The sequence below is a fragment of the Chrysoperla carnea genome, chromosome 2 (assembly GCF_905475395.1).
Source record: "Chrysoperla carnea chromosome 2, inChrCarn1.1, whole genome shotgun sequence".
Classification (NCBI taxonomy): Eukaryota; Metazoa; Arthropoda; class Insecta; order Neuroptera; family Chrysopidae; genus Chrysoperla; species Chrysoperla carnea.
Window position 1 is genome coordinate 82,237,686 of NC_058338.1, and position 27,047 is coordinate 82,264,732.

At 30.2% G+C, this 27,047-nt stretch overlaps 3 protein-coding genes across 6 annotated transcripts in view; 1 reads left to right on the top strand and 2 right to left on the bottom strand.

Annotated features, from left to right (window-relative positions):
- Positions 1 to 5,850, top strand: part of LOC123293661 (AT-rich interactive domain-containing protein 4B) — a 27,143-nt gene extending 21,293 nt beyond the window's left edge. For 2 of the 3 annotated variants that reach the window (XR_006535030.1, XR_006535031.1), the window contains exons 11-14: positions 1,929 to 2,363; positions 3,520 to 3,660; positions 3,814 to 3,956; positions 5,726 to 5,850. Coding sequence is in view for 1 of the 3 variants with exons in the window: in XM_044874541.1 (XP_044730476.1) it covers positions 1,929 to 2,363; positions 3,520 to 3,660; positions 5,726 to 5,763 (614 nt within the window). In the remaining 2 variants the exon portion in view is untranslated. The remainder of the gene's footprint in view (positions 1 to 1,928; positions 2,364 to 3,519; positions 3,661 to 3,813; positions 3,957 to 5,725) is intronic. The other variant, XM_044874541.1, reaches the window with a different exon arrangement.
- LOC123293663 (regucalcin-like) overlaps positions 1 to 19,850 on the bottom strand; it is a 26,706-nt gene extending 6,856 nt beyond the window's left edge. Inside the window, exon 1 of one of the 2 annotated variants that reach the window (XM_044874546.1) lies at positions 19,751 to 19,850. In XM_044874546.1, coding sequence (XP_044730481.1) covers positions 19,751 to 19,788 — 38 coding nt within the window. In that variant the 5' untranslated portion in view covers positions 19,789 to 19,850. Of the gene's footprint in view, positions 1 to 987; positions 1,058 to 19,750 lie in introns of those variants that run through there. The other variant, XM_044874547.1, reaches the window with a different exon arrangement.
- LOC123293664 (DNA-directed RNA polymerase III subunit RPC8) lies at positions 8,971 to 9,659 on the bottom strand. The gene has a single exon (XM_044874548.1). It carries the CDS (start codon positions 9,571 to 9,573, stop codon positions 9,004 to 9,006), a length of 570 nt encoding a protein of 189 aa, XP_044730483.1. The 5' UTR covers positions 9,574 to 9,659; the 3' UTR covers positions 8,971 to 9,003.
- Positions 19,851 to 27,047: the final 7,197 nt, after the last annotated feature.

Sequence of the window (27,047 nt, forward strand, 5' to 3'; positions counted from 1 at the left end):
AAAATATTATGTTTTTGAAAAATTATCAAATTTTCACTCTGTCTTCAATGAGAAAACCAAGCAATGCAAAGATAATTTTCGCTTTATTTTACTATAACAATAATGCTTAGCTAATAACAATTTTTTTATTAAACATACCTTGAATTCATATTATTTTTTAACACTGTAAAATGTTCTTTTCTGACGAAGAACATTTATTGTACGAATTGACTTATAAACAAATGCCGTCCGCTTCTATGAATAAATCAGATGCTTTGATAATTACAGCACACTATTCGCAATTCTAAATCGTAGTTGGATAATTTTCCATTTTACCACCGCTAATTCAATCTACCCGTGAATCAGTGAATAAACGCAATCACAGAGTTAACCAAAAGGCAAAAAAAACACAGGTCCGTGCTAACTTGATTTGGTAAAAGGCATGGCCAATTCATGGGTCAGTAAATAAACATAATGACAGGGTTAACCAAATGGCCAAAAACCCGCAAATCCGTGCTTACTCGGCCTCATAATAGGCATGGTCCTTCCATTGATTAAACAGGGGAGTGACGCGGGGCTGACGTAAAGGTGTACTTAAATTTTAATTTAAAATAAAAATTAACTTTATTGTCTGAATCTTATATAAATGTCATTTTACAAAATGGAAAATGTGTGGAAATAACTATTTATTTCGGCCAAATGTATAAAAAACAGTTGTCAAATCGTGGCGCTACAGCTATCGTACTCTCCCCAAATAACACTTGTTGTTTGTTGTTACTTGTTATTTGGCCAACTAGTCGAAATAAAAACAAAAAATGAGCCTTGCCTTAATCCTCAAAAACAGTTCCAATTTTTTATAATACCCTAACTTTTTTCAACATACACTCACAAAATCAAAACTGTAAGAGGAGGAAATCTCTACGAAGTGAATTCAGCTATTGTTGATCCCAAGAACATGTTTCTATTTCGGAAAAAATCGTTTTCGTTTTGAAAGTTAATTATAATTACCTCATAATAATGTTGGATTTATCAAGACGTTTTAAAATTTGAATAATTTAAACACAAAATATCACTATCAAAACACTTTATGAAGAGTAAAAATTTTCGAAATATATATATATAGGTGCTAGATAAGAGTATTTTATTATTATTATTATTTTATCTAAAATTTGAAAAAAATTTTATTATTACCCCTCGTAAAAAACACTTGAAATATCTTCTAATCATTAGAGAGTACAAAAAAATGAATATTTTATTTTAATATTCACAAATATTGAGGCCTTTTTGAAAATCATCTTTAATTAGAAATATGTTTAAAGACAAACATTTTATTGTGATTCTTTGTATTTACAAATAAATTTAATTGTGGAATTTCAATAAAATATAACTTACTTTTCTTAATATACTGAATATTCTCAAACAGGAAAATATACTAAAAAAAATTATTGAAAATCTTCATATTAAGAAATATATTAAAGACAAATTTTTTTTTCGTAGTTCCAAGCAGTTGATGTTCCACAAATTTTAATTGTGGAATTTCATCGAAAAAATAACTTATATGATTATTAGAACCTGTATTTTTGAATTTTTACCCTTAAAAATAGTAAGAAGTTTATATTTCTAATTTCGCATCAGCTATCTATCAACCAAATTTGGCATAGCCACGTACAATGTATATACTCGCCAATAAATGTCTGGAAGAGTTATATTTTGCAGTTGAAAATTTAACCTAGCTAGATCGATTTTTCGCTCCAAAAACCTCTTGCGTACTAAATTTCATAAATAACATCAGCTATCTACCAACCAAAATTGAGATAACCACGTACAATGTGTATACTGGCCAAATATATGTCAGGAAGAGTCATATTTCGCAGTTGAAAATGTGACCTAGCTAGATCGATCTTTCGCTCCAAAAAACAATAAAAACATGTGCATTATAATTTTTTCAGATACTTTACTTAATTCTGAGGCAGCAGCAGTTGAAAGAATCAAAAAAGCAAGTCCACGATCAATTAACGAAGATTCCGAAGCTGCAATACCAACAACAACGGTAACATCATCAACACCAGTTGTTGTGACAAGTCGCAAACGTAGGAAATCATACAAAGGTGAAGATGCACCAGCGAATCCACCAGTAGGTGCAAAACGTGGACGAAAACCGAATGCATTGAAAAATATACGCAACATTACTTCATCGAATGTTCCAAGCAGTACTAATAGTGACAGTGATGATACTTCAGAAAGTGCCACTTCAGCAAATACAATACCAGTTGGCCCCAGTTCGGGATCAAATACAGGCCCTGAAATACGGCTACAATCATCAACGCAACATAGTAATAATTCAATTCAACGTGTTTCTAAGTACAATTTTATTGTGGATTTGGGTAAGAATCTTTTATTAAGAACTCTAGATTATGATTTCTTCGTATTTCAACTGCAAGGTAGTCATCATCAGTACGACGATATAAATAACCTATTAGTTATCTCCGGAGATTTATAAAAGAATGTATTAAATACTGATTACGAAGAGTTTTTTTGTTTGTTTTAGAAATAATCAACTGAAAGAATTTTCTAGTTTTATGATAATTGTCTGTATGTTTAACTGTTTTATCAGGATTATCGTTTTTTTTTCCACAATTTTATGATTTTGTTAAAATTATTTACCGGTTAAATAAATGTCAATGCAAAATTTTATTGAGTCATCGTAATAAACTTATTTTTTTAAATATGATGGATGAATTTTCAATTTGGAAAAATTGTTTATACATTTAAATGAAATTTGGCTTATTAGACTTATAAATATCCATTAAAATTTTTTGATAGGTCCTCCGCAGACTAATCAGCGTGAGTACGACAAACGTACAATTTTTTATTGACTACCATTGTCAGAAATTCTTGGGATGTTTAATGTACAGTACCCAATTGAAGCGTCGTTGTATATTAGTTTGGTTTCTCAACAAATATTAACAGTGCCCCTAGGCAAATTTTTGATGGAATCCTACTTAAGCAGACACAAACTTAATTTTTGTAAATTTACCTCGGGTGCCTGGAGCGAGTCCTTAGATCAAAACATTATTTATTTTATTTATCTAGTTTCTATGGAAATTGGCCAAAACTACATATGAAAAGCGAATTTTTTGATCAATTTCAAGCAATTTTACTAGTCAAATTAACCTTTTTCAGCCCGTAGTTAAAATCTTATCAATTACGGTAAAAAAAAACTCTTGCCTGAATATTTGGACACTATATTACTATTGGAACTAATATCATGTGTAGAATTATATTGATCAAAATTTTATGATTTTAAGTTTAGGTTAGAAAACATGTTGCCATATTGCTACGCCGGCATGAAAAGGGTTTAACTGAATTTTCGTTACTTTACATTCTTACGTTACTTTCTAGTAAAAATTATACTAGAAAATCGGGAACCATTTAAGAATTTTGAAATTGATGATTTTTGTGTCCACCCTATAATTATAATAATTGCTTAAAAAATTTTGAAATTAATGATTAATTTTAGATTTTGTAATTTATTTTCAGATCCAGACATGGATGCTTCTCAAAGAATAGCGTTACTACAACAAAGAATGGCTGAGTTAAGAAAAGCATACAGCAATGAAAAGAATGATCTTGCTTGCATTGAACGCCGTCTCAAGAAAATTCGGCGACGTGAACGTGAGGGTAAAAAAAAACTTTTTTTAATTTATTAATTTAAAATAGAATAAGCACAAGGTTTGTGTTTTCATTTTATTTTATTTTATTTTTTTTAAGTTACACAATCTTTAGTTTCATATTTTTTCTTCACCTTTTTTCTATATTTCTATCCTTAATTAGAAAGAAAATTATCTCGTCTTCAAATGAGAAAAAGATTAATTGCATAAAAGAATCAAAAATACTAAATACATGAAGAATTCATTATATGGATTTTGGAATTAAAATTTTATCGTTTTCACTTTAATAATGAAATCGATCATCAGGTAAAATCAAAATTTGTTTCTCATATTTTGAATGTATTATTTGGTTATAAAAAATTGTCGCGATTAAGGTAATCCAAACACTCCAAACATAAAGAGAAACGTTCTCTGTTCCGATTTTAGTGATTTTAGCATTGACTCAATAAAATCTCATGTAGTTTCTTGATTTCAATTTAAAATATCTTAAAGATTATTATTATATTATATGTGAGAATAATACCACAAATAATTCAGATGATATAAAAATTACTGTCAAATATGGTTTTAAGTGATTGGAGTCAACATAAAAAAAAAACACTAGATTATGCTATTTTAATTGTTCATGTCGTTGCAACACAAGTGAACTCCAAAACTTTGAAAATTATTTTTTGTTTATATGAAAAATTTTAAAAGTAATTTTATATAAAAAGTATTTCCAAAATGAGATTTCGTTTGAATAATCTAACGTTTGGATTACCTTAAAATTAAATATTGTAGTATTTGAATATTTCCAAAATTCATAATTGTAAACAAATTGCATGAAATGTTAAATTATTTAAGTTTCTAATAATTGTTTTATAAATTTGACATCCAGCTAGAGAGTGTAGAGGTAAGGAGTGTAGAGAATCCTCTTAGTGTATCATAAAGTGTCCATCGAAAAGCGGCAAATAAGGATGGTGCTGCTGTAGCGAAAGTGTAAGTTTTAAAAGAAGTGCTCAAAGTAATAAGAGTAGAATAAAGATCTAAACAAGTTATTACAGAAAAAGAAAGAGAAGTACATATCAAACTACCTTTTGCTATACAAACGCCACTTTAGCCATTCCATTTAATGTATTTTGTGGATTGTGGATACTTTGAGTCAAGCAACCATAAGAGATTATGCTCCTGTACCTCTACACACCATATATCATCCAGCCATTCTTTGTTATTAAGGATCAAAGACATAGAGAATGGACTGAGTGTTTCCTATTCAGCTGTATAGTAAATAAGGACAAGAAACTATGAGAGAGATAGAGCAAATATACGGCGAGTAGTTGACTCCAGAATTTCTACAGACCTATAAAAAAGAGACAAGTATTGGCTGCCCAGTCGCTTTGTCTCTTTCTACAGGTCAGTTTTGTGCGGGTATTGCTCAATCTATTCGCTAAGTCTTTGGTAAGGTTATGTTTTACTAAGAGAGGTGTTTCGTTTATGACTGTTTTGTACGGTTAAATTCCCACAAAAAAAAACTAAAAAAATGGAAGCAATTTTGTGATGGATCTTTAATTAAGAATAAGGGATAGTTGTGAATCCTTCCACAGAGGAATAATAGCGTTGTGAATCCTTCCTCCCGTCTGTGTTAATACAAGTAAATCGCTATTAATATGTATTTCACTTGATTAAGAAAGGTCATTTTTGAAATTTTTTATATTCAAAAGCTGTTAAAATAAAATCAATCCGATCTTGCAAATTTATTATCAGTTTCTAAAGAAACATGGGTGCCTTACCGAATTCAATATTTTGTATGTAAGCCTGTGTTTTTGAGGGTCTCTAAAAAGTATGGACACGGCTGCCTAAGTAAACAGAATATTTTAAGTAGAATCTTGTAGCGAGTTAGTCATCAGTCATGTAATTTTAGCGAAAGTTTGGATTTTGAGGAATCTGAAAATCTAGTTACGGTGTGTAGGGATCTAGTTTATTATTTTATGGGTGATTTTTAGTATAAAGTTGGAGTTAATTAATAATGGATATATATTTTTTAGTATTTGTTAAAAATTTTTTATATTTAAATAATAAAATTTTTCTTATTACAGCTTTGAAGGCCGCTAAACAAGAAATAGCGTGTTCGTGATAGCAATTAACACCAAGGCGGTGTCCAATTTTAAAGATAATATTGAAACCACCTTAATAAACAAAAAACACAAATACACACAAAAATAAAAGTTTAAAATTGTAAATATTTTTGAGATATATATTTTTATATTTTTAAGATGTTTCTGTTTTGTTTTTTTGTAATTTTCTTAAATAATGTGCATTCTTTAAAAAAAAAAAAATATTTACGTGCTATATCAAATGAATTAGATTGAGAAATTAATTAATATTTTATGTTTGTAGAAGCAAAAGCATCAAGTATGAGATGGATGTATAAATTTATTTAAAAATATAATATTGTAAATAAAAAACCATATTTATTATAAAAAAAATTGTATATTAAAAGTTTTATGGATGAAAATACTGATTTTTTTAAAGAAAATGTTGTAATTTGTCACAAATGATAGTTTTCTTCCAAGAATAATTTCTGCGATTCATATTCGAAAATTATCTATAGCCCCTAAAATGTTTAAGGGAAATTATAATTTAAAAATTCATAATGAGTTACCGAGAAAACAAAAAAGTTAATATATTAACTTGTTATTAGTTTAGATTTTGACAGTAATTTGGCTAATTTGATTGGTTGGAAATTTGTGCGGAAAAAAATTATCCCCCGCAAAATAGTTCTTAACTCAAGGGCGTAGATAAAATAAAACTTCTACGTTTGTGCTGTGTATGCCATTAAAAGTTAGCTTGCCGTAAATTGTTTTATTTGTACCTCGGTTTAACAATACTGCCAAAATAGACAAGAAGAAAAACAGGTAGATGACTGAAACCAAAACATGGGGCTTTTTTTTAACAAATAAAAATATATGCTTGTTAAAGGAATTTTCTATAATTTAATAACAAGGAAATGGTAACAGGGACAACGATAGACCAATTTTTTTGCATGTATCATTAGAGGCTGTATTTTCGAAAACCTGGAATGAAATAACCTGTGCCACGAACAGTCACCATCAGTTAGAGTACCATCAGCTCTAATATATATCACAATCCATATCCATTAAAGACCCCTTACCTAGTCAGTGATGATGGGGGGAGACAACTCTTTCAAAACGTGTACAATACGTACTAAGTTTTAATTTGATAGTTACAAAATAATTTATGAACTTAAATCTCTATTCGTTAAAATCGACATGATTTTTTTTCTAATTATAAAAAGGAAACGAACCTAACTTGTTAAAAAATATTTTCTGTGTTTAGAGATAATACCATAGAGCTGTAGACATCGGAAACGCATAGAGGTAGAAAGAAACAATTTGTAGGCGTATAAGAGAGACAAAGGTAGCTATAGTAGCTATATGCCTACTTTATTTGTCTCTAGTGCGATCAAGCGCCTTGGCAGCGAATTTGCAGCAGTATGGTATTATCTTTATGGTTCTGCGCTTGTATACTTTCCTCTTTTAAATGATATATGAAGATGATAAATACTTAAGTTTTAAACACGAAAATTACTCGAGAGATTGATAAATATATCAATTCTAAGTAAATTCTGATTTATATGGAACAATATTAATGTCACATCACCAGATTTTAATGGCTGAAGATAAAATTCGTAATTGCTAAAAAAAATCAGTTTTCTTGTCGAAAATTAAAAAATATATTGATGCTTTTGCACAAAATGAATTTTAAATTGTACAAAATTAGAATAGTTAGTTAAAATAATTGTCTAAAGAAATAATTCAAATTGTATTTTAATTTCATCATGTTAAGATTTTTATCAATTTTTTAAAAGGGTAAAACATTTTACTTGCTTTTAATCGTCTTGTCCTTGTCTCTTTGCGATATGTAGAGTTAAAGGTGGCCGGGATTCGTATCCTTTTTAAATTCATTCTTGTTTGAAATAATTGCAATATTTTTTTCAGATAATTTACGAACATTTCAAACAATCTGTATATTCTCGTAAGAAAATCAACTCATTTCGATTGTAATATATTTATTTTTTGTTATTATTTTCATTTAATTAACATTAAATGTTAAGAAAATTTTTATAAAATATATAAAAATTTATATTATTATAATAGTTATATTTTATTTGAAAAATATAACTTCCTATTAGTTCCTACCTAAATTTTCCATTTATCTATTATTTTGTCTGTTAATTAACAAGGTTTATTTCTGTCTATGGCGCCGCAGTTTTTAAATGGGTGAACCGATTTTGAACTGTTTGAAAGGTAATTTAATGGATTCTTCGCTATGTTTCAAGAATCGGCTCAATTTGGAAAAAACGGCATTTGTCGGGGGTTTTTTAAATTTTGTAAGATGATGACTAATCGTAATTCCCGCCCAGTGTCCGTTTACTCACATTTATCGGAGTGTCTATTGCAACCCGCCACGGATACCCGTGCCTAGTTCAGACAAGAATATTCGTGGATATACAGTTAGTCACGAATTGAATTTTTTCTTGCGTCGTCCACAAATTGGTCTTTAGTGGACGGGTTAGCACGGGTCTGCGAGTTTTTTTGGACCTTGCGTTCATCCTGTGACCCTTAAAGACACGGTAATTCGTGGCGGGTGAAAATAGCAGCATTCCACATTTATATATCGCTCTTAGAAATGCCCAATATTATTGAATACTTAAATAAATTGTTGATCATTTAATTCCTTTGCGTAAGAAATTATCATTTTCCGTAGTGCTTATAACTGCTTTCAAATTAGGAAGTGTGATTTTCCTATTTATAAAAAGTAAGGAGGTTGGCAATTTCGGAGCGTCCAGAAAACTCGATGGTTGAACTTATGATCGAAATTTTTTTTTTAGAATATATGTACACAAACGGATTTGGAACGTGAGTTGTATTTAGATTAAAATAAAAAAATTGTGGTCCAGGTTAATTCAACGCACTTATGTTGATTTAAAAATTGATCTATACGCATGAAATGTAGCCTAAGCTTACTTTCTCTTATGGTTTTTATGGACTAAAAACATTTTATCATACTTAAGCATGTTGCGAAAAACAAATTAAAAAAAAAAAAAAAATTATTTTAAGGCCTGTCTAATTTATAACTGCATTGTGAATTTTACTTTTGTGGAAATAAATATTTTTTTAAATAAAATATATATTCAATTCCATTTCCAGTCCATAATGGTTCTTTTTTAAGTTCATATTCGAATAAATCTATCTTTCATTCAAGGTTTATACCCAAAAATAAAAATTCCTTTTAAAACAAAATACAAAAACAACTTTATTCAATTTTTATTTACAAATTAAAAAATAATTAATTACTTCCACCAAGCAATCACGCCTAAACCTTGTTCAGACATACTACCGACAATACGATACGGTACACCTTGTTCAGTATCGGGTGGTATATTTTCAAAATGTTCACTTTGTACACGAAATTTCACTTTTTCACCAGGATCCATGTATAATTTATGAACTTCACCATCTCCTTTATCATATTGCCAATACCAAGCTTGTTCTGTTTCGTCGAATGTACTTGGTTCAGGTAACGAATTCGGTGGTATTAGGATATCGTCGAAAAATTCTAATGTAACATGGACACCTTCTGGTGAGCACGTACGAATTTTCCCTTGTATAACTTGATTAATTATCGGGCGAAAAGCAATTACGTTAAATTTCACTTCAATATGACTGGCACCATCGCCCGGTATTAATATTGAATCATCAATTGATATTAAATTTCGTACACAGATAATTAAGCCGATGTCAACAACCACTTTATTAGCAAATTCATAATCTAACTCTTCAGTGATCGCATTATTTAATTTGATGTGGAATTTTTCTGGTGGTATTCGAACTGTTTTTGTCATTTCAACTAACATAAACATTTTTGTGAATGTTTTGTAAGTATTGATATTGAAGCATGTCAATGTTTATATATTTTGAGGTTATCTTTGGCAATATGTCAAAATTATACTCCATTTCAAATAAGATATCCGTATTTCACAAAAAATTTGAAATTTAACTTTCTTTTCAATTTGTAGCTACTTTCAGTTCTATACCATGTGACGCCGAATAGCAAAATGAAGCGGTATTGAAAATTTAGCTGGTTTAAGCTTAAAATTGCTATAAGTCTTAAGAAAATTTTACTGTTTTAGCTATTTAAATAATTAAACAAATGCCGAAATGGTATACATTTTGTTTTTTGAATAGCTATTTCAACGCAATCCGGAGTAACCAAAACCAACAAAAAATTAATTATACTATGTTGTAAGTGGATCATTTTTTAAATATATCGTATTGTTTTCCAAACATGATGTTTTAGTTTCTCAATTTTTGAATTTGAAATGAATGTAGGACCACTATAATTCTGTGCCCGTATAAATTTATGTTGTAAACAAATTTTAATGGTGGAAATTAGCGAACCTGCAGATACCCAAATCTGGCAAAATTAAATAACTATCACCTGATGCCTAATTTTTCAATTTTGCAGTGTATGATAGAAACTTGAAATGCTATCGAATTAAATAATTCAATTGATTCCTTTCAAATCTGTTATTATCCCCGGTAATTAATTGGAGGCAACTTAAATGTTTACAACAAATTTTTCTGAATTTATCTAGTTTTGTGAACAAATGTTAGTACAGCTTAATAGGAAAGGCGAATCCTTTGATTATAATTAACTAGTTTGAAATAGAATTTCGATTAAAGTTTATTTTTACCAGTTGTGGATCCAAAATACTATTTTCGAAATCACCGTAATTTAAACAATTTTCAGCATCGAACACATTCCATGTAAAAAATGTACATTTTCTACCAAGAGCTCGAAAGTTTATGAAAAACTAAAATGTATATTTAAAAATGACAAATCACATGAGCTACATTTAGACAAATTTTAAGAGCTAATCCTTGTTCTGTAGGTTTTTTTTTGCTTTCTTCCGGGCCTAAAGGGAATATATTTTACCAAAAGGCAAAATGACTTATGTTTTTTTCGTTTTAACTACTTAGCCTAGATAATGATTTTTATCCAAATTACAAACAAAATTTTTATGATTTTTTTTTCTCAATATTGCCGATACTTGATTTGAGATTTTACCGGTACGAAATAAATTCAAGCAATTCAATTTTTTTGCTATCCATGCTTTGGGAATATATAGGGTGAAGAGACTTCAAAAATCAGAAAAAAATTCAGATTATTCAACTACGATATGAATATTTATCGAGCCTCCGTTGAAAATCTCTCCAAATTATAACGCTGTATACTGGATTTCGATCGATATTCAATTGTCAAAAGAATACGATTTATGTATTTTTTGGACCAACATTAGTATATATTCCAAGTTTTATTAAATTTCGAAACAAAAAGTTTATTATGATTTTTTCGATTTTTTCAAGGGGTAGGGGTACGTACCCCTTAAAAAATTACTAAAAATTGAGAAAATGTTTTCGTCTTTTTTCAATAGAATTCAGTATATAAGGTAACTTTGACCCAAGAAATACAAAAATCAGGTTCATTCGATGATTGGGTGTATATTTTTTGAAATATCATCCAAAATCTCATACAATGAGCGATATCTCGAATCAATTTCTTAAAAAATATTTAATATTCAAATAAAAAAAAAGGATTTTCGTTTATTTTAGCTTCTAATTACTCTAGAAAACCCCAAAAACGAAACGAAAATTTTACTTAGGTTTTTTCAATTTTTTAAGTTACCCATTAAATAACAAAAAATCAAGCGTAAGTAAAATTGTAAACATATCAAAATTTTTGTTTTCGATTTGATTAAAAAATCAATATTACCGATAATTAGTACCTACTCAAAAGTTTTGATTGTGATATCCACGAAAATTTTATGAGGAAAATAAATGGTTATATTTGCCCAAAAATCTGACTTATTTGATTTCTATAAATTTTTAATCAGGGTAAAGTATGATCAGGGAAAAAATCAGTGAGTTTTGATACTTGGTTATTGTGATCGTCTTCTAAATCATACAAATTTGAGGATTTCCAATTGGAAAGCTTAAAAAAGGTCAATTGATTCCTTCCCAGGTTCCCAGGTCAATTGATTCCCGACGTTGATTTGGGGAATACCTAGCATTTGTCTGTTTTATTGATCGTATTTGGATTCAGATATAAAATTCATATTGAACCATTTTGTAATTCTATAAATACCTACGTTAAAAAGGTTTGTTACATGGTGATTATTGATAGGTGTTCTGTTATCAGAAACCTTGGAATATTATTTTAGTAGGAGCTCGATGTATTTATACAAGCTGTCTCACTCAACAGTATAGTCAATATATATACATCTATTTTTATCTTTTGTATTTGTTAATGTTTCAATAAAAGGGAGACAGTTACATGTACTAATATTATACAGGGTAGCACCAATTTGGGAAATCGTAGAGAAATTGTCAGTGATTTAACAATAAGTAAATTTTAAGTTCGACACGGATGATTATATCATTTTGGAATAATAAAGTGTTTATCCAAAACGTAAATGAATTTTTCGAGAACGTGCGTTCTACACCAATTTTTTAACAAATAATTTCATGTTTGTCGTTTTACTTAACGCCAAAGAAACAATCATAGTTCTATGTATTTAGGATAACCTGAAATCTGGTCTTTCTATATTCTAATACCGCGAAAAATATCTGCTGTGCAAATTTCGTATTTCTAACTGCAATATTTCGGTTGTACGTTGATACGTTAATTAGAATAGATTGAATTCTGAACAAAGTTTCCAAAATTAACCAAAATATTAAAATTCTTTGTTTTCGGAAGTCGTCGATAAGGCTTTTCATTTTGAAATGACGATAGGGAATCGGACGAATTCACATTTCATGAAAAGAAAAGTGAAGTTGGTTTTAAAAATATTTTCTATTATGCAAGATATGAACGTTTAAAATTCTTGATTAAACAAAAAGGAAGATACCCACATTTTCAAATTTTGTCATAGTATCAAGTCTAGTTTTGCATTTTTATGGATAAAATGGTCAATTCGACATCAGGATTATCTCTTATTCACTTTCGTTTCTGAATATCTTCTATCTTAGTCCAACTTATTACTGTCAGACCGAAAAAATAAACTCTGCACTTGCGCTTATGACATGATGAAAAGTTTGTAAAAATGAAGTATAGGTACTTTTAAAAAACTTCTTTCGCGTCACTATTTTAACGAAATGTATTTCATAAAACAAGAGTAATTCATAAAAAAGATAAATTTAATTCTGTATAATGCTTATGACGAGCCTAGTTAAATTGGAGCCATCCTTTATAATAATATTATAATATGTCAAGTATAAAAATAGCTCTTCTATACAAAAAAAAAAGGTTTTGAATGTACAGAAACAGTTACCCACAGTCTAGCGGAGCTATTAAATAATAATTGTTTTATAAATTATTAAAGGAGCAAGTTATAATTGTTGAAATATTTAAGCACAGTTTTTTTCTACCCGAAAAGTTTTGAATAAATCCAAATTCATTTGAAAAAATTAATTAGAATGTGGGATTTAACTTGTGTGAATTAGAAAAATTAAAATGAGATGCGATAAATTTTCATTGTTATTTAGAACTAGCTGACAATAGGGTATTTTCTTCGATATGAGAAAAAATTTAAAAATATAATATTGAGATAGGTTAGGCAAAAGATTGGTCGAAAAACGTTAGTTTTAGTTCGTTAAACAACTTCTAAAATTTAACTCAAAGTTTTCTATTACGTCATTCGGTTGTGTAAACTAAAAAGTTTCAATATAAACAATTATCATACGAAAATCACCGTATTTGTTTATACAGGCAACTGACGTCATGACTACAGACCAATTAATTATCATAATTCGAGCGTTTTTATCAAATTACGCGCGAAATGTGAAAATGTAAAATTTAAATACATTTTTATATGGTACTTATCTATTGAATAAAAATTATGTTTTTTTAGTAGTTTATTAGCACTATAGAATCGAATTAAGACACTTTTCAAAAATGGATGTATACCCTGTTCCACGTCTGTAGATCCAATGAGGTAGGAACTAATTTCCACCTACCTTCGAATTATGTGTTTTCTATCATTCCGCCCTGAATATCTTAATAAAAAATGTATGCCAGAAAGTTCGGCCATACTATCAATTATTTCAATGAAATAAATGAATTTTTTGAATTATGATGTTCTCTACAAGACGTTTTAATCATTTTTTCGATTATTAGAGGCACAATGGTTAGTATTAAAGAAGATCGAAGCTACCTCCGATTTACGATACTGCTATTATTCCGGCAAATGGTTTGGAGTGTCATTTTGGACTCGTTGTAACACGAAATGGATTACTACCAATCATATTCAAGAAATTATCAAGGCATGAAAATTTAGATTGTTCGACCATATTCTTCATAAGTCTACGAGGAAATTTAACTTGAGATTCTTAAAGTGGTCGTTCTCGACTGAACACCATTATTAGAACTGGAGCTGGATGAAGAACTTACACAAATCGTGCAACAAACAGAAAAATTCTTGTTTTTACAATTTATGAAAAATCCATTCTATTTCCGAAAAAAATGCTTAGAAGAACAGCTGTAAGTATATTTATAAATTTTACTTCGAAAACTTATTATCTTCACAAAAAGTTGAAATTATTAAGTATCATTTCTGTAGTTGGATTATTTTCTTTGTTGGTGTCAATTTTTCACTAGACATAAAAAAAATATATAAAAATACATTAAACGGAGGTGGAACACCAATGATAGGCTAATTTTGGAACCATATGAAAGTATAGTGAACATATTATTTTATTATTAACATTTCAGGGTTACTTTCAAGGGAATGTAATAGTAACAATATATTTTTCAATGCATGCCATTTTGCTTTATCTTTTTAATTAATTTAAGAAATTAATTGAAATGCATATTTATTTACTCTTCAATCTTCTTCAAGACTTATCGAAAATCTTTTATCATTGCATGATGAGAAATTAGATAATTTTTAGCGTGTTTACTGGTATAATTTTGCAGAAGGTAGATCACAAGTAAAAACCAATTTTTAATAGTTTTCATTCTCTAATTTTGAAAAGTCTAAAACTCTTAACTGTTTGAAATTTCTAACTTTATTTTTAATTAAATCTAGGCCCCAAAATAATCAGAATAAATTGACGCGTTTTATTGTGGTACATAAGCACAAGTGAGTCTCTTATGAAAACTAATTTGTTAAAAGAATTCTTACGAAAACCAGTATAATTCATAACCATATAAGGAAGAGTGGCAAGACACGTATTTTTATGACTGGACTCTGTCAATCCACGCTAACTAGAACCAAGTACGTACTGCTTGTAATCAAATCTCTGGGCGTAACAAGAGCTATGAGCTAAAAGACTACGGGCTATCAGAATTATTTTAAATACTGGGGTTAGGTTAGGTTATATTGACTGTCCACGAAGAACACACCTAGGCTATAGAGCCCATTGTGATCCCAAGCATGTACCATATACTACACCAGCCCATCACAGCTAATAATTAATTTAATTTTTGTTGTGACGACGGGATTCGAACCCGCTATCCTAGAACGGAATTGGTTACGCTATAACCAACTGAGCTACTAGAGTTGATTTGTTAAACAGTTAATGTAAATAGAACCATCGATTTAATAACTTAATATCTAGTGTCATCTCATTTGAAGAGTGACCTTCCTTCAGAGAGAAATCTTCATCCATGTTACATCTAAAGCTTGCTCGAAGGTTACAAGAAGTAGGGTACAACATTTCTGTGTTCATTATGTTCTAAATCCAACAAAGTGTGCAAAGGGTTTTTCTCGACACAGGCCTATGCTTTCAAAGGTCTTCTACACAACGCCATTTTAAGGAAAGTTTGCATTTCTAATGAATGGGTTGAGCTTATGCAGAGCACAATAATTTCGCTTTAGACTCTTAGATTTGTGTAGAGTTTCTTCAAAGATTCTAACCAAGAAAATATATATTACGGACGTAAAACTAGTTTGGAGTGGGTAGCAGGAAAAAGGCGCCTATTTGGGCGAGTCGGTCTTGCGTACTTTGAACTGCGCATCAGGCTGTACTTTGTTTTCAATATTTTATCTTTTGATTTCAATCAATTGAACAACTTCGATTGTTTTCAATCACTTAGACAGCATGATGCGCAGTACAAAGTACGCAACGACCAATGACTAGACCCCGCCAAGATAGGCGCCTTAAATTCAGCCACAGACGCTTAAAGCTCGCCATGGAAGCTTTCATGTACTTAATATTTTCTTGATTCCAACTTCTTGGTAACAACGTTGAAATCTATTTCAGAACAAGCTTCGGTAAACTGAATATTTAAATAATAAGTTCTTAAATTTCGGTTCTTTATTTTCAGTGTAAATCTCTGGAAAGTTCTGATATGTCCTGTTCTCCCATGGATACAATAATAATATTAAATATATTTTTATTTTGACTGTTATATTAATCCGAAAGAGAAAAACTTTTAGTTTGGTTTTTCAGTTGATCAATTCAGATTTGTATGCGAAAACTATTTAATTTTTTTTCTTCTTTGAGTAGAGAAAATATAATTTATTAGAAATATTGTGTGATGGTAGAAATAGTGTAGATATTTTATATTTTACACAAAACGTTTTAACTATAAAAAAAAAAAAAATTGTGAAAAGTTATATTTATATAAAATACTCTTCTTCTCTTGGTAGCAAGCAGCACAAGTAACCAGCCAGCTCTACCAACAGCTATGTTGTATTTCTCTCCTACTATGATGCTATAGAAAATAAGTATTAGAACTAAAAATAATACCTTAGTAAGGAATACCAATGTAATAGATTTTAAAATTATACGATAGTTTGAATATGTAGCAAGAGTAGTACCACAACGAGAATGAGTTGTTTTAGTATTTTAGTATTTTAGCATAGACGGAGTGTACAGTGTGTCTTGCAGCTTGCTTCAACCAGTGTAACTATTCTCGTATTTTGAAATAGAAAGACTTACCCAAATTTTTTTTGTTCCTAAAATATACTTCTCGAAAAGGCCTATCACATGGTCTATAAACTTTATCTACAGTGTCTCTACCTCAAGTATAACCACTCTCGTATTTTGAAGTAGAATGAATTATCCACATAATTGTAATAAACATTTGTTAATTTTTTACCACCCCTGTCGCCTTTGTTACAGGTTTGACTACCCCTCTTGTTTTTGTTTACGTATAAATTTCACGTTTTAAAATTTTAGATTTTTACATGTTACGTCACCAACTTTTGGCTCACCCTGACCATTGTTACACAATGTCACATTTGATTACCTTAATCTCCCCCACTCCCTTAACGTTTGACGCAATTTATGCATTGCCCCAAAGTGCCTAAACGGTTGAACCAATTTGGATTTTTTTGTTTCATTTGAAAGGTAATTTAATGAGGAGTGTTTCAAGTTCGAGTTTAGGGTTTCTTCCCCTTAAAAACTAAAAAATAGGCGAAGATCCTCAAAATCGGTTCAGTTTGACAAGGCTCTAAGTAGAAAGGTAATTTAATGTAGAGTTTTCTATGGTACGTTTCAAGTGCGAGCTTAGGGTACCGTACCCGAAAAATTTCTCTTGAGTTTTTAAAATTTTGTAAATTTGACTTGTTACATGTTTCAAATAGCCCAATACGGTTTTTCATCAAATTATGCAGATATGTAGGTGAATATTTATTTCATTTGAGAATGAAACGAAGAAAATAAGTTAATTAGTTATCTTTTAGATAAAACACAGATCTTAAATTATTTGCCAAGACACTCAAACACTACCCAAGGTACATACAGACGGTTTATTACGAATTCTAGATAATAAAATACTAGGGTGGTTGGTTACATTTAAAGTTTGGTATACACTCTGTATGTATATTGTGTGTATATAGAGGAGTACAGTATGTAGTATGTATTTTGTGTGGTATGCTTTAGCTACAACCATAGCTACTTTTCGTTACGAGATCCGCTTGACAACGTCATGGTATAAGTATCAGTGGCTCCCTATATTCATCAAATTCATAATATTTCCACACACAATTAAAGCCTAATATTTCTGATTTGTCTAATAACATTAGCCAAACTAGTTCCATAGTTGAGACCATGATTGTTTCGTCATTATATTAACGATAATCCGGAATTGACTAGCCAAGTGGCTGGGAGCGCCCAGGAGATCAACACGTTTTATCGTTAAGTTTTCTGAAATTGGAAAATTATGGGTTAAAATCCCAGGGGTAGGGGGTTGATTGCCAATTATAATGGAGAATGGATAACCTTTCCACACCCAATAATAGCCGAATATTCCTGATTTGTTATTTATTTAATTGAAAATTCTAAATCCTCATCCAAGAACTTTAGTCAAACTAGTACCATGTTGTAGACCACGATGGTACGGTCCCTTCACCATAGTAACGATATTCCAGAACTGAAAAGCCAAGTGACTGGGAGTGCCTAGGAGCTCAATACGTCTTAGCTTTAGCTTTACTAAAATTGGAAATTTGGATTATCAATTATAGTTTAGCATGGATAAGGATAAAGACGAAAATGCCTACTGTGGACGAAGAAATTTTTTGCATTTTTACGAACAAATCTATTCTTTGCGTTTCCTTAAAACATGGCAGCGTGATTCCTTACTCCTGGTATTTTGTTATTTAAATAAATAATGATGCAAAAGGTATAACGGGTGTGTCTGAATAATGAAGGTAAAGCCACACTAACATTTTGAAATTACGACCTACCGAAACCGTACTTTTCAACAACATTACGGTAATTTTTTTCTTCTTATTGGTACTCGAAACTATCTTCAAGTAGATTTCAATCTTATCTTTTATACTATAGAGCTGTTTCCAATTTGTGGAAAATCAAAATTATTCACTACGTGTTGTCTTAAAACGCATCTCGAACGCATCCTTTCTTGCATCCTTTGCAGAACGTTTCAAGCCTGTATTTGACCATACTACTTTTCTGCCAAATGCGCAGTATTAACTGCATATATACAGTCGAGATTTTAACTGTACGGAGTCGATATATTAGACTTCAAACAGTTGACATACGACTGGTGCTCCAACTATATCATTTGTTAAATTGCCTGCAGTCAGATAGAATCAAAGTTAATATGCATACTTGCAATCCATCTGTTAGAAGCCCTACGTATACCTATTCCACTTGGTCAAAGTTGCATCCACAGGATGAAAGGCCTGTTTTAATATCCATTTGTGGTCTATGTAGAGAGGCAAGCTGGTAGACAAATGGTTTTGTGGAAATGGATTTATATATATTAAATGAAAAGACGTTGAATCGTACTTGTGTGGCTATTTCTAAATTTTGTAACCAAATGTTATTCGTTAGGAATTTATCGAATATGAAACAGAATCAATTTGAATTATAGAAAGCTAAGTTCTACTTTCTACTAACTGTTAATAACATTTTATAATCATTACATAAATATTTAAAAACTTTTTATATCCACTTGAATAATGGGGGTTTGGTTGATATTATATGTATAGAATGGAGCGACCCTAATATAACAACACACAAGCGAACATAGAACACAGTCAGTATTCAGTATTATATACAGAGAGAACAGAATATTGTATGCGCAGTATTATACTGCGGCACAAATAGCCCTGTCCCGGCCCCACATAATACAACCAACAACACTACTACACACTCTAAAAACTCATGGCTGCCTTTACTGTGTGTACTCAGTACTGTGTTTCTATTACGGTCGTCGTACTATTAGCGACATCAGCCTACCAACATTGAGTTGTATAAACTCCCCAAACCCTAACAAATAATATTCATTCTATCCTTCTACTATGTTCTATTTTTGTATATATCTGTTTCATAATGATTTTGTGAGTAAACATACCTAACTCGAGTATGCTACGTTCGGTTGTTTTATTGATACGAAATATAGTTAATAGTTGTTACCAACTGTTAAAAAAATAATAATTATTTAATATTTATATTTTGAATAAATAATATTTAATCAAATTCAATTCAACAAATTTCTTCTATTGGTATATCATTTAATTTTTAAATATTTTTAAAGAAATATATAAAAAAGAAAATTTAATTCACCTGATTTTCATTTTCTTCGTTGGGCTTTCGTCACTCATTTTGTTTGTTCAATTTTTCAAAGCACAAAAATAATCGATATAGAAATATCCGAAAATATTTTTAAATACTGTTTTATTATTTAACTCACTACAACAGTGGTATACTATGAACCAATTGAATTATTTCTTTACTAAAAACAACGTGGTGAACTTTCACCGAAATAATAAAACATCAATATTATATATTATGTAATATACTTACACCAAATAGTATTATAGTCTATGATCTCATATTATAATTGTTGTATATACAATTAGGCGGGAATTTAAAAGTAAATTGTTTTTATAGTAAATATTATTTGAATTAAAATGAGAAAACTATGTTTTATAGATTTCACAAATTATTTTGATAATGTGATTGTTATACAGAAATATAACCACATTTGAAGTTATATCATTTTGAATTATACTTGTAAATATACCATGATATTTTTTAATCTGTTAGGAGAAATATTGTTCAAATTAAACAATGAAGATTTAAAATAATATTCTATTGTTTTATACACCGACTAGTAGCGCAGGTTCGATATGTTTTTCGCGCGTATATATGAATTTTAGTTTTGTTAAACATGCATATAAAACATACAATATATAATGTCGCAGTTTCTCTTTTTAGTAAATGGGTATATATTTTCTGACCCGGATCTACGTTTTTTTTAAACCGGGACAAGAACTTTGATCATGGCGCTTGCTCTCTCTAGCGTTTGAATTAGTTTGCCAAAAAACTCACAAATAATGGATGGAATTTTTTTGTGTGCAAATAAAAACCGTTTAATTAAATGAGCACTCTTTATTATCTATTTGCTAATAATTTTAATTTGTGTTTGATATAAAATTAAACATAAGAAACATATAACCAGGAAAAACAACTGACAATTAGGGACATTTTTTTAGTCTTTAGGACCCGACATTTGTTCCTCTCTATTCTTACTACAGCTTTATATGGTGTGCATTTGTCTATGGGAAAGAATCGATTAGCTCATAAAAGGCCGTATCAAAGGTTGTTCTATATTTAATGGCTAGAATCACGAGGCCAGATAGGTGTGTCTGACTTTTTGTTGAACGCAGATAGGTGTTAATTATTTTCAGTTTACAGCTTTACATGGCGCGCATTTGTCTCTGCGAAAGAATCGATTAGCTCATTAAAGTCCATATCAAAGGTAGTTTTATATTTAATGGCTAAGATCGTGAGGCCAGATAGTTGTGAATGACTTTTTGTTGAATGTAGATACGTTTTAATTGTTTTCAGTTTGCCGAAGCTTCACAGCTTGCAGATGTCATTGGTAGTGTAAAATACATTCTTAAAGCTATACAACAATGCTCTATTAACTATTAATCTATACTAACAAAGCTATTACTAGCTTCTTAATACGATAAGTTTTTGGAAAAAATAAAGTGCATTCAAGTATTTTGAATATTTTGGTGTTAGATTGGCTCCATTTATCTGCTGATCTTTGGATACGTTCATAAATCAACTTAGGATGTGTTCGAAAACCATTTAGCACATTTATATATGTTTCCCGGGTCCCCGATCAGCCCCCTCCTCTAGATCCAGGGCTGTTGTTTTAGTATGAGATTGTTAAACAATGTTCTGTGTAGATAAGATTCTTCCACTTAAAGAACATCTTCAGTTGAGTTTTGATAGAATTGGCGATTAGATTTAAGAAAAAGTTCCAAATTAAACGATAATGAAAATTATAACTGATATGAATGGCGTATGGAATAGAGTGCTGACCCATGTTTCAGAGCTAAATACTGGTCTATAAGAAGAAAATAATATAAAAATCTTTGTATTAAAACTGTGTTTTTACGAGGATAGTTTTAATCTACCAGTTGCCAGTTTCCACTATTTACTAAAGAAATAATAGTATACAATCTATGTACAGAATGGCCTATTGTAAGACTTGCAAGCACTTAAATTTAATACTCTTTAATATTAATAGTAATCAGTATTTACTACATAACACTCTCTAACGTTTTCTATAAACTAGGCAGCATGGGAATAGAAATTATTTGAAATGCATGTATGGAAAGATCGGAAAGGAGGAGGATTTGTCATAATCTAGAGCAGTGATTCCCAACTGGTCCCCATGATGAGCCCCCAGTGGTCCACGATGATCTACAAGTGACCTACTTTAAGTACTTAATTTAATTTTGATTTTAGTCTCATTAATAAAAATTAGAAAATTAAATGTTAAATTTTACCACCTCATTACAGTTAGAATTGAGTCAAAACACATATTTTGAAGTCAATGAATTTTCCAAAATATAATATTAGTTAACTAAGGAGTACATGCAAAACTGAAAAACATGGCAGGTTGTCCACGAGACAAAAGAGTTTGAGAATCTCTGATCTAGAGTAACATGCAACCCTCATACATTGGATGGAGCTACGGCTTTCGAAGCCTTACAGAATATCAATTTGCCAGGAAAACTATTCGACACTTAGAGGTCGTCAAAGGACGGGCATTCCGTAGATGGAAGGAATATCATTTCTATTCTGCAGGCTAGTGATATTAAAAAAACAAGATTAATTCTTATTTAAGAGATACATTCTGATTTCTTAGTATTCAAGGTATCCAAAATGCGTTTTCGATTCTAACAATATTGGCTGCGCCTGGTGTTCATGTGCCTTAAACAGGATAAGATATTTCCGACACGGGAATCACGGGCCAAATTTGTCATCGTACATTGTTCAAATGTTCACATATCATCGTTGACGACATTCACTCTATGTCAACTTTTCAGGGAACGAGTTTTTGATAATACATTCTAGGAAAAAATGTGACGAAAATTTGGTTTGGTAGAAGGTTGCGGATTATTTAAATGTTTACACATTTGTAGGGAAGGAAAAGTAGGTTCTAGAATTTCTTTTTTATTAACCCCCGAATCAAAAAAGCGACGTTTTTCTGTGTCTGCTTGCCTGCATGTAGCATCGTAGCGCCTAAACAGATGAACCAATTTTTTTTTTTTTTTTTTTTTTGAAAGGTAATTTAATGAATAAATTGAATCTTAGTTACGTTTCATGTGCGAGTTTAGGGTACTGTACCCAGAACTACAAAAAAATAGGGAATGATTCTCAAAATTCGTTCAGTTTGGAGAAGGCTCTAAGGAAAAAGGTAATTTAATGGAGAGTGTTCTTAGATATGTTACAAGTGCAAGTTTAGGGTTTCGTATCCGAATTTGCCGGGGGTTTTTAAATGTAAATTTCACTTGTTTCTTTCTAAACTTCTGAGGATCAGGTTTGTCGTTATTTTCTGACGAAATTTCATGCGAAAATGTTTAACTAAGAGGTTTTGAACAGTCGACTTTGTACGTTTTTTCGAAATTTGGTTCGGTAAAAGGTTGCGGTTGGAAATGATTCAATCGTTGGCACTTAAAACGGAAGTGAAATCTCTATGTTTGTTTAAACTGATCTCAGAGTCAGGTTTGCTGTTTCTTCTGATGAAATTTAATGCTAAAATGTTGAAGTAAGAAGTTTTCAATTGTTTTTTGTTCAAATTGTTGCTAAAATTAATTCGTAAAAGGATGAAATAGGTTGTGAAAGTTTGTCTACGAGCTCTGTGCACAAACTAATTCGTAAACCTTTTTCCGTTCCAAATATTTTTGTGTATTCCAATTTGCCTAGTCTATAATAAATTTAATATACGTACTATGAATTACAACAAATTTACTGTTGTTAGAATCAAATATGTTGTTGATTCAATGCAATGACGTCACGATTTGAAAGTACACTTCTTTTATATAGTTTGTTATTTTTTTTGTGTAATCAACAACCGTTTCAACTCAACTTCATTTTAATATTATTATTATTATTTTATTTTTATGTTGTTTTGTAGATATTTTATTAATTTTTTGTATTATCTAATTCAAAAAAATGCCACATTGTTAAATTTTATACCTAATTTAAATGATATTTGTTTGTTGGTCTTTGTTCAAATAATGAATTCTTTGGAATTTTAAATTTATTTAACACGTTAATTTTGACGCATACTTTTTTTTTGAAAGTCTCCCCTATATGTTTAAAAAAAAAAAGTATATTTTGACGTCTATAACAGTCATCTGCGATAATATCTCACTAGAATTACGTTTACGACAAATTATTTCAATAAGAAGAAAAAAAAGTTTAAAAAGCTACGCATTTTTGCTTACTAAGTTTGTCATCATAACCGAACAAGGAAAAAGTGGTAAAACTTCCATATTGGCACAGTTTTTTTAAAAACTAAAGCAATTAATTCAGCTTTTAACTGGAAAAAATATAAAAGGAAAAGCCGGAAGAAACAAATCTCGATTTTGACGTCTGCAACAGTCCTATGTGATAATATCAACACTAGAATTACGTCTACGGTACTATTTAGCCTGAGAAATCGTTTCAATAAGTAGAAAAAAAGTTTAAAAAGCTACGCAATTATGCTTACTAAGATTGTCATCAAAACCGAACAAGCAAAACGTGCTAAACCTTGCATAATGGCACAATTTTATTCAAAAACTAAATAAATTAGTTCAGCTTTAAACTGGAAAAAAAAATCTCGAGAAGACAAAAGGGAAAATTTAGACAAATAGTAGAAACAATAACTTCAACTAATGAAAATTGATATTGAATAATTTGTAGTTGCTGAAGAAGTTTTAATAAAGAGACTCTGACTTCTGATTTAATATCCCCAGTCCAACTTCCCTGTGATTCAATTTGTTAATATACTTTTCGTTTTGGACGTGATACAAAATTTAAAATTGATATTGAAGTTCAAAATTAGACGTACAATTGATTTTTTATTGTAATTGAACGAGAGAATTTTTCTTCAAATCAAACAAATTAACCTAACTTCGACTGTATTATTAACTTCAACCAAAAATAAAAAAACTGCGAGAAATATTTTTGAAAATACGAAAAGGCAAGTCTTGTTGAAAAGAATGAATATTACACATTTAGAGAGCAAAAGTAAAGAATGTCTTAGATCTCATGGTTATTCTCGCCCGAGGCGAAGAAGATCTCAGACATTCTTTACTTGCTCCCGTGGTATGTATACATCTTTACCGCTGGACGTTCGTTTTGAGCAGCGGGACGAAAATTGGGACTTGGGACTGAGGGGAGGAAATATATTTGCCTTACAGAATTATTTAAGATCTTCTTGTAGAAATCATTAATAAAGCTTACAAAGCTTGAAATACTATATCGGATTATAATGGAATGATGAAAATCCGAAGCACAGTGGTACATATGTGAGTTGCGGATTTAAAAAAAAAATAGATCGATATAAATTTCTGTAAGTGTCGCATTTTTGAACGAAAAGAACCCAACCAGCTCCGCTATAGTCGACAAACTTAAGCCAACCAACTCGTAATTAAAACAACAAGAAAAACGAAATACCATATTGCTACATTTGAAATTTATGAAATAAATTTTTGAGACACACTATATCCATACAATTTTTGTAACGATAGTCATTTTTAACTAAATACACGGTACAGGATCGATCGATAGACGTTTGAAGGAATTTTTGTTGAAACATTGAACGTGTAACAGATAATATTGCGTTTAACAATGGAAATTCGTTAGTAGAAAATGAAAAAAAAACAACAAACAAATTAATATAATTGATTAAAATAAAAAAAAATAAATAAAATTATAAAAATAAAATTATATCAATGACTAAAAAAGGACATTTTAATAATAAAATAATTATGAAATGAGCTCAAATTCAAATAAATGACATGAATAACATCGTACATATCGTACACCCGCCTACATTAATGCCATCGTACGGTCATATAAAGAACTATCTACATACAAATAAAATGATCTACCCAAAGAAGTTTTATAAAAATATCATACAGATCTCATGAAATCTAAGTGCATGGGACTAAGTTGTAGCGGTTCTAGCACATGGTGGGTTTATATCACATGTGGAATTACCGACGATCTGCTGTTTATCACATTTGGCTACTCTTTTGAGTATCTTATCTTAATCTTGTCATTACGGATCACCTATAAACCATTACAATATTAAAGGAATATTTTGCATCTAAAAATTCAATGTTGAATTTTCAATTTGAGGCCATTATGTGTATGAATGTAAGTAAATGATCACGATAGCTCCATAACATCCAGATCATTCAATTAAAAATTTCGGGATCCAAACAAAAGGAGAGCTTTATCTAGAAAGCCTTACTAAAAAAGTATTGAAATCTGTCCGTTTTTGGTGTCGTTTTTTTTGTTGCACTTTTTTGATTTTAACTTGCGATAAGGAACATAGTTCCAAAACCGACTCATTTTTTGACCGCCGAAGCAAAAAGAAGGGTTTTATAAATTTGACCGCTATGTGTGTCTGCCTGTGGTATCGTAACTCCTAATTGGATTATTCGATTTTGATATTTTGTTTGTTTGAAAGATAATTAATCGAGAGTGTTCTTAGCTATATTTCAAGAAAATCGGTTCAGTTTGGAGGGAACTACAACGAAAAAACCGCATTTGTCGATTTTTTTTTTTAATTTTGTAAATTTCTCTTTCAGTTTTTTCTGCCCTAAATAAAATAAAGTAAATGAGAGCGTGTACGTATATGTTATAGAGATCTGAGGCTAAGAGGAAAAAAATTCCCAAAATATCTGTATTGCGGAAGATTCCGGTTTCAAATCCCGTTTGAGTACCATTGTTTCTCTCTTTTCTAAAGAAGTTGAGTGATATTTTCTACAATACGTTTAAGAATCAACAAGAACCTTGTCCCTATTTGGTATTTTTGTTGAAACGAAATATAACCAAGCAAACTGTATTGTACTTGGTTGGTGATGGTATGACTGTATACTATGTGCTATGTTGATACTGATGTTGCTCTGTGTGCTATACAGATGAATAAAAGTTGTTAGTCTCATTGCATAAGTGCGCAAGTTGGGTTTTTTCTGAATCATCTATGATGATCTCATCATAAAATACATATACACATATAGTATTTTAAATGTACTAATAAAAAAACTCTTTTGCCTTGGCTATTTTTTTTTAAATATTATATAAAAATTTATCTTTTTCCACTTTTGAAAATACTTTTTCAAGTATAGAAATAATATTTTTATGATGCAGGCTTAAAAGACTTGTCTTCCAAGATACTAAAAGAAAAATGATTGTATCCGCTTCAAATGAAATAAAATATTAAAATGCTTAATAGTTATTTCAAGCAGAAATAAAACTTTTATGGCATATTTGTTTTGCAAAATGACTAGTCATACATAACACTGTTCCCTGTGTTAGAGCGGATAGACGCATAAAG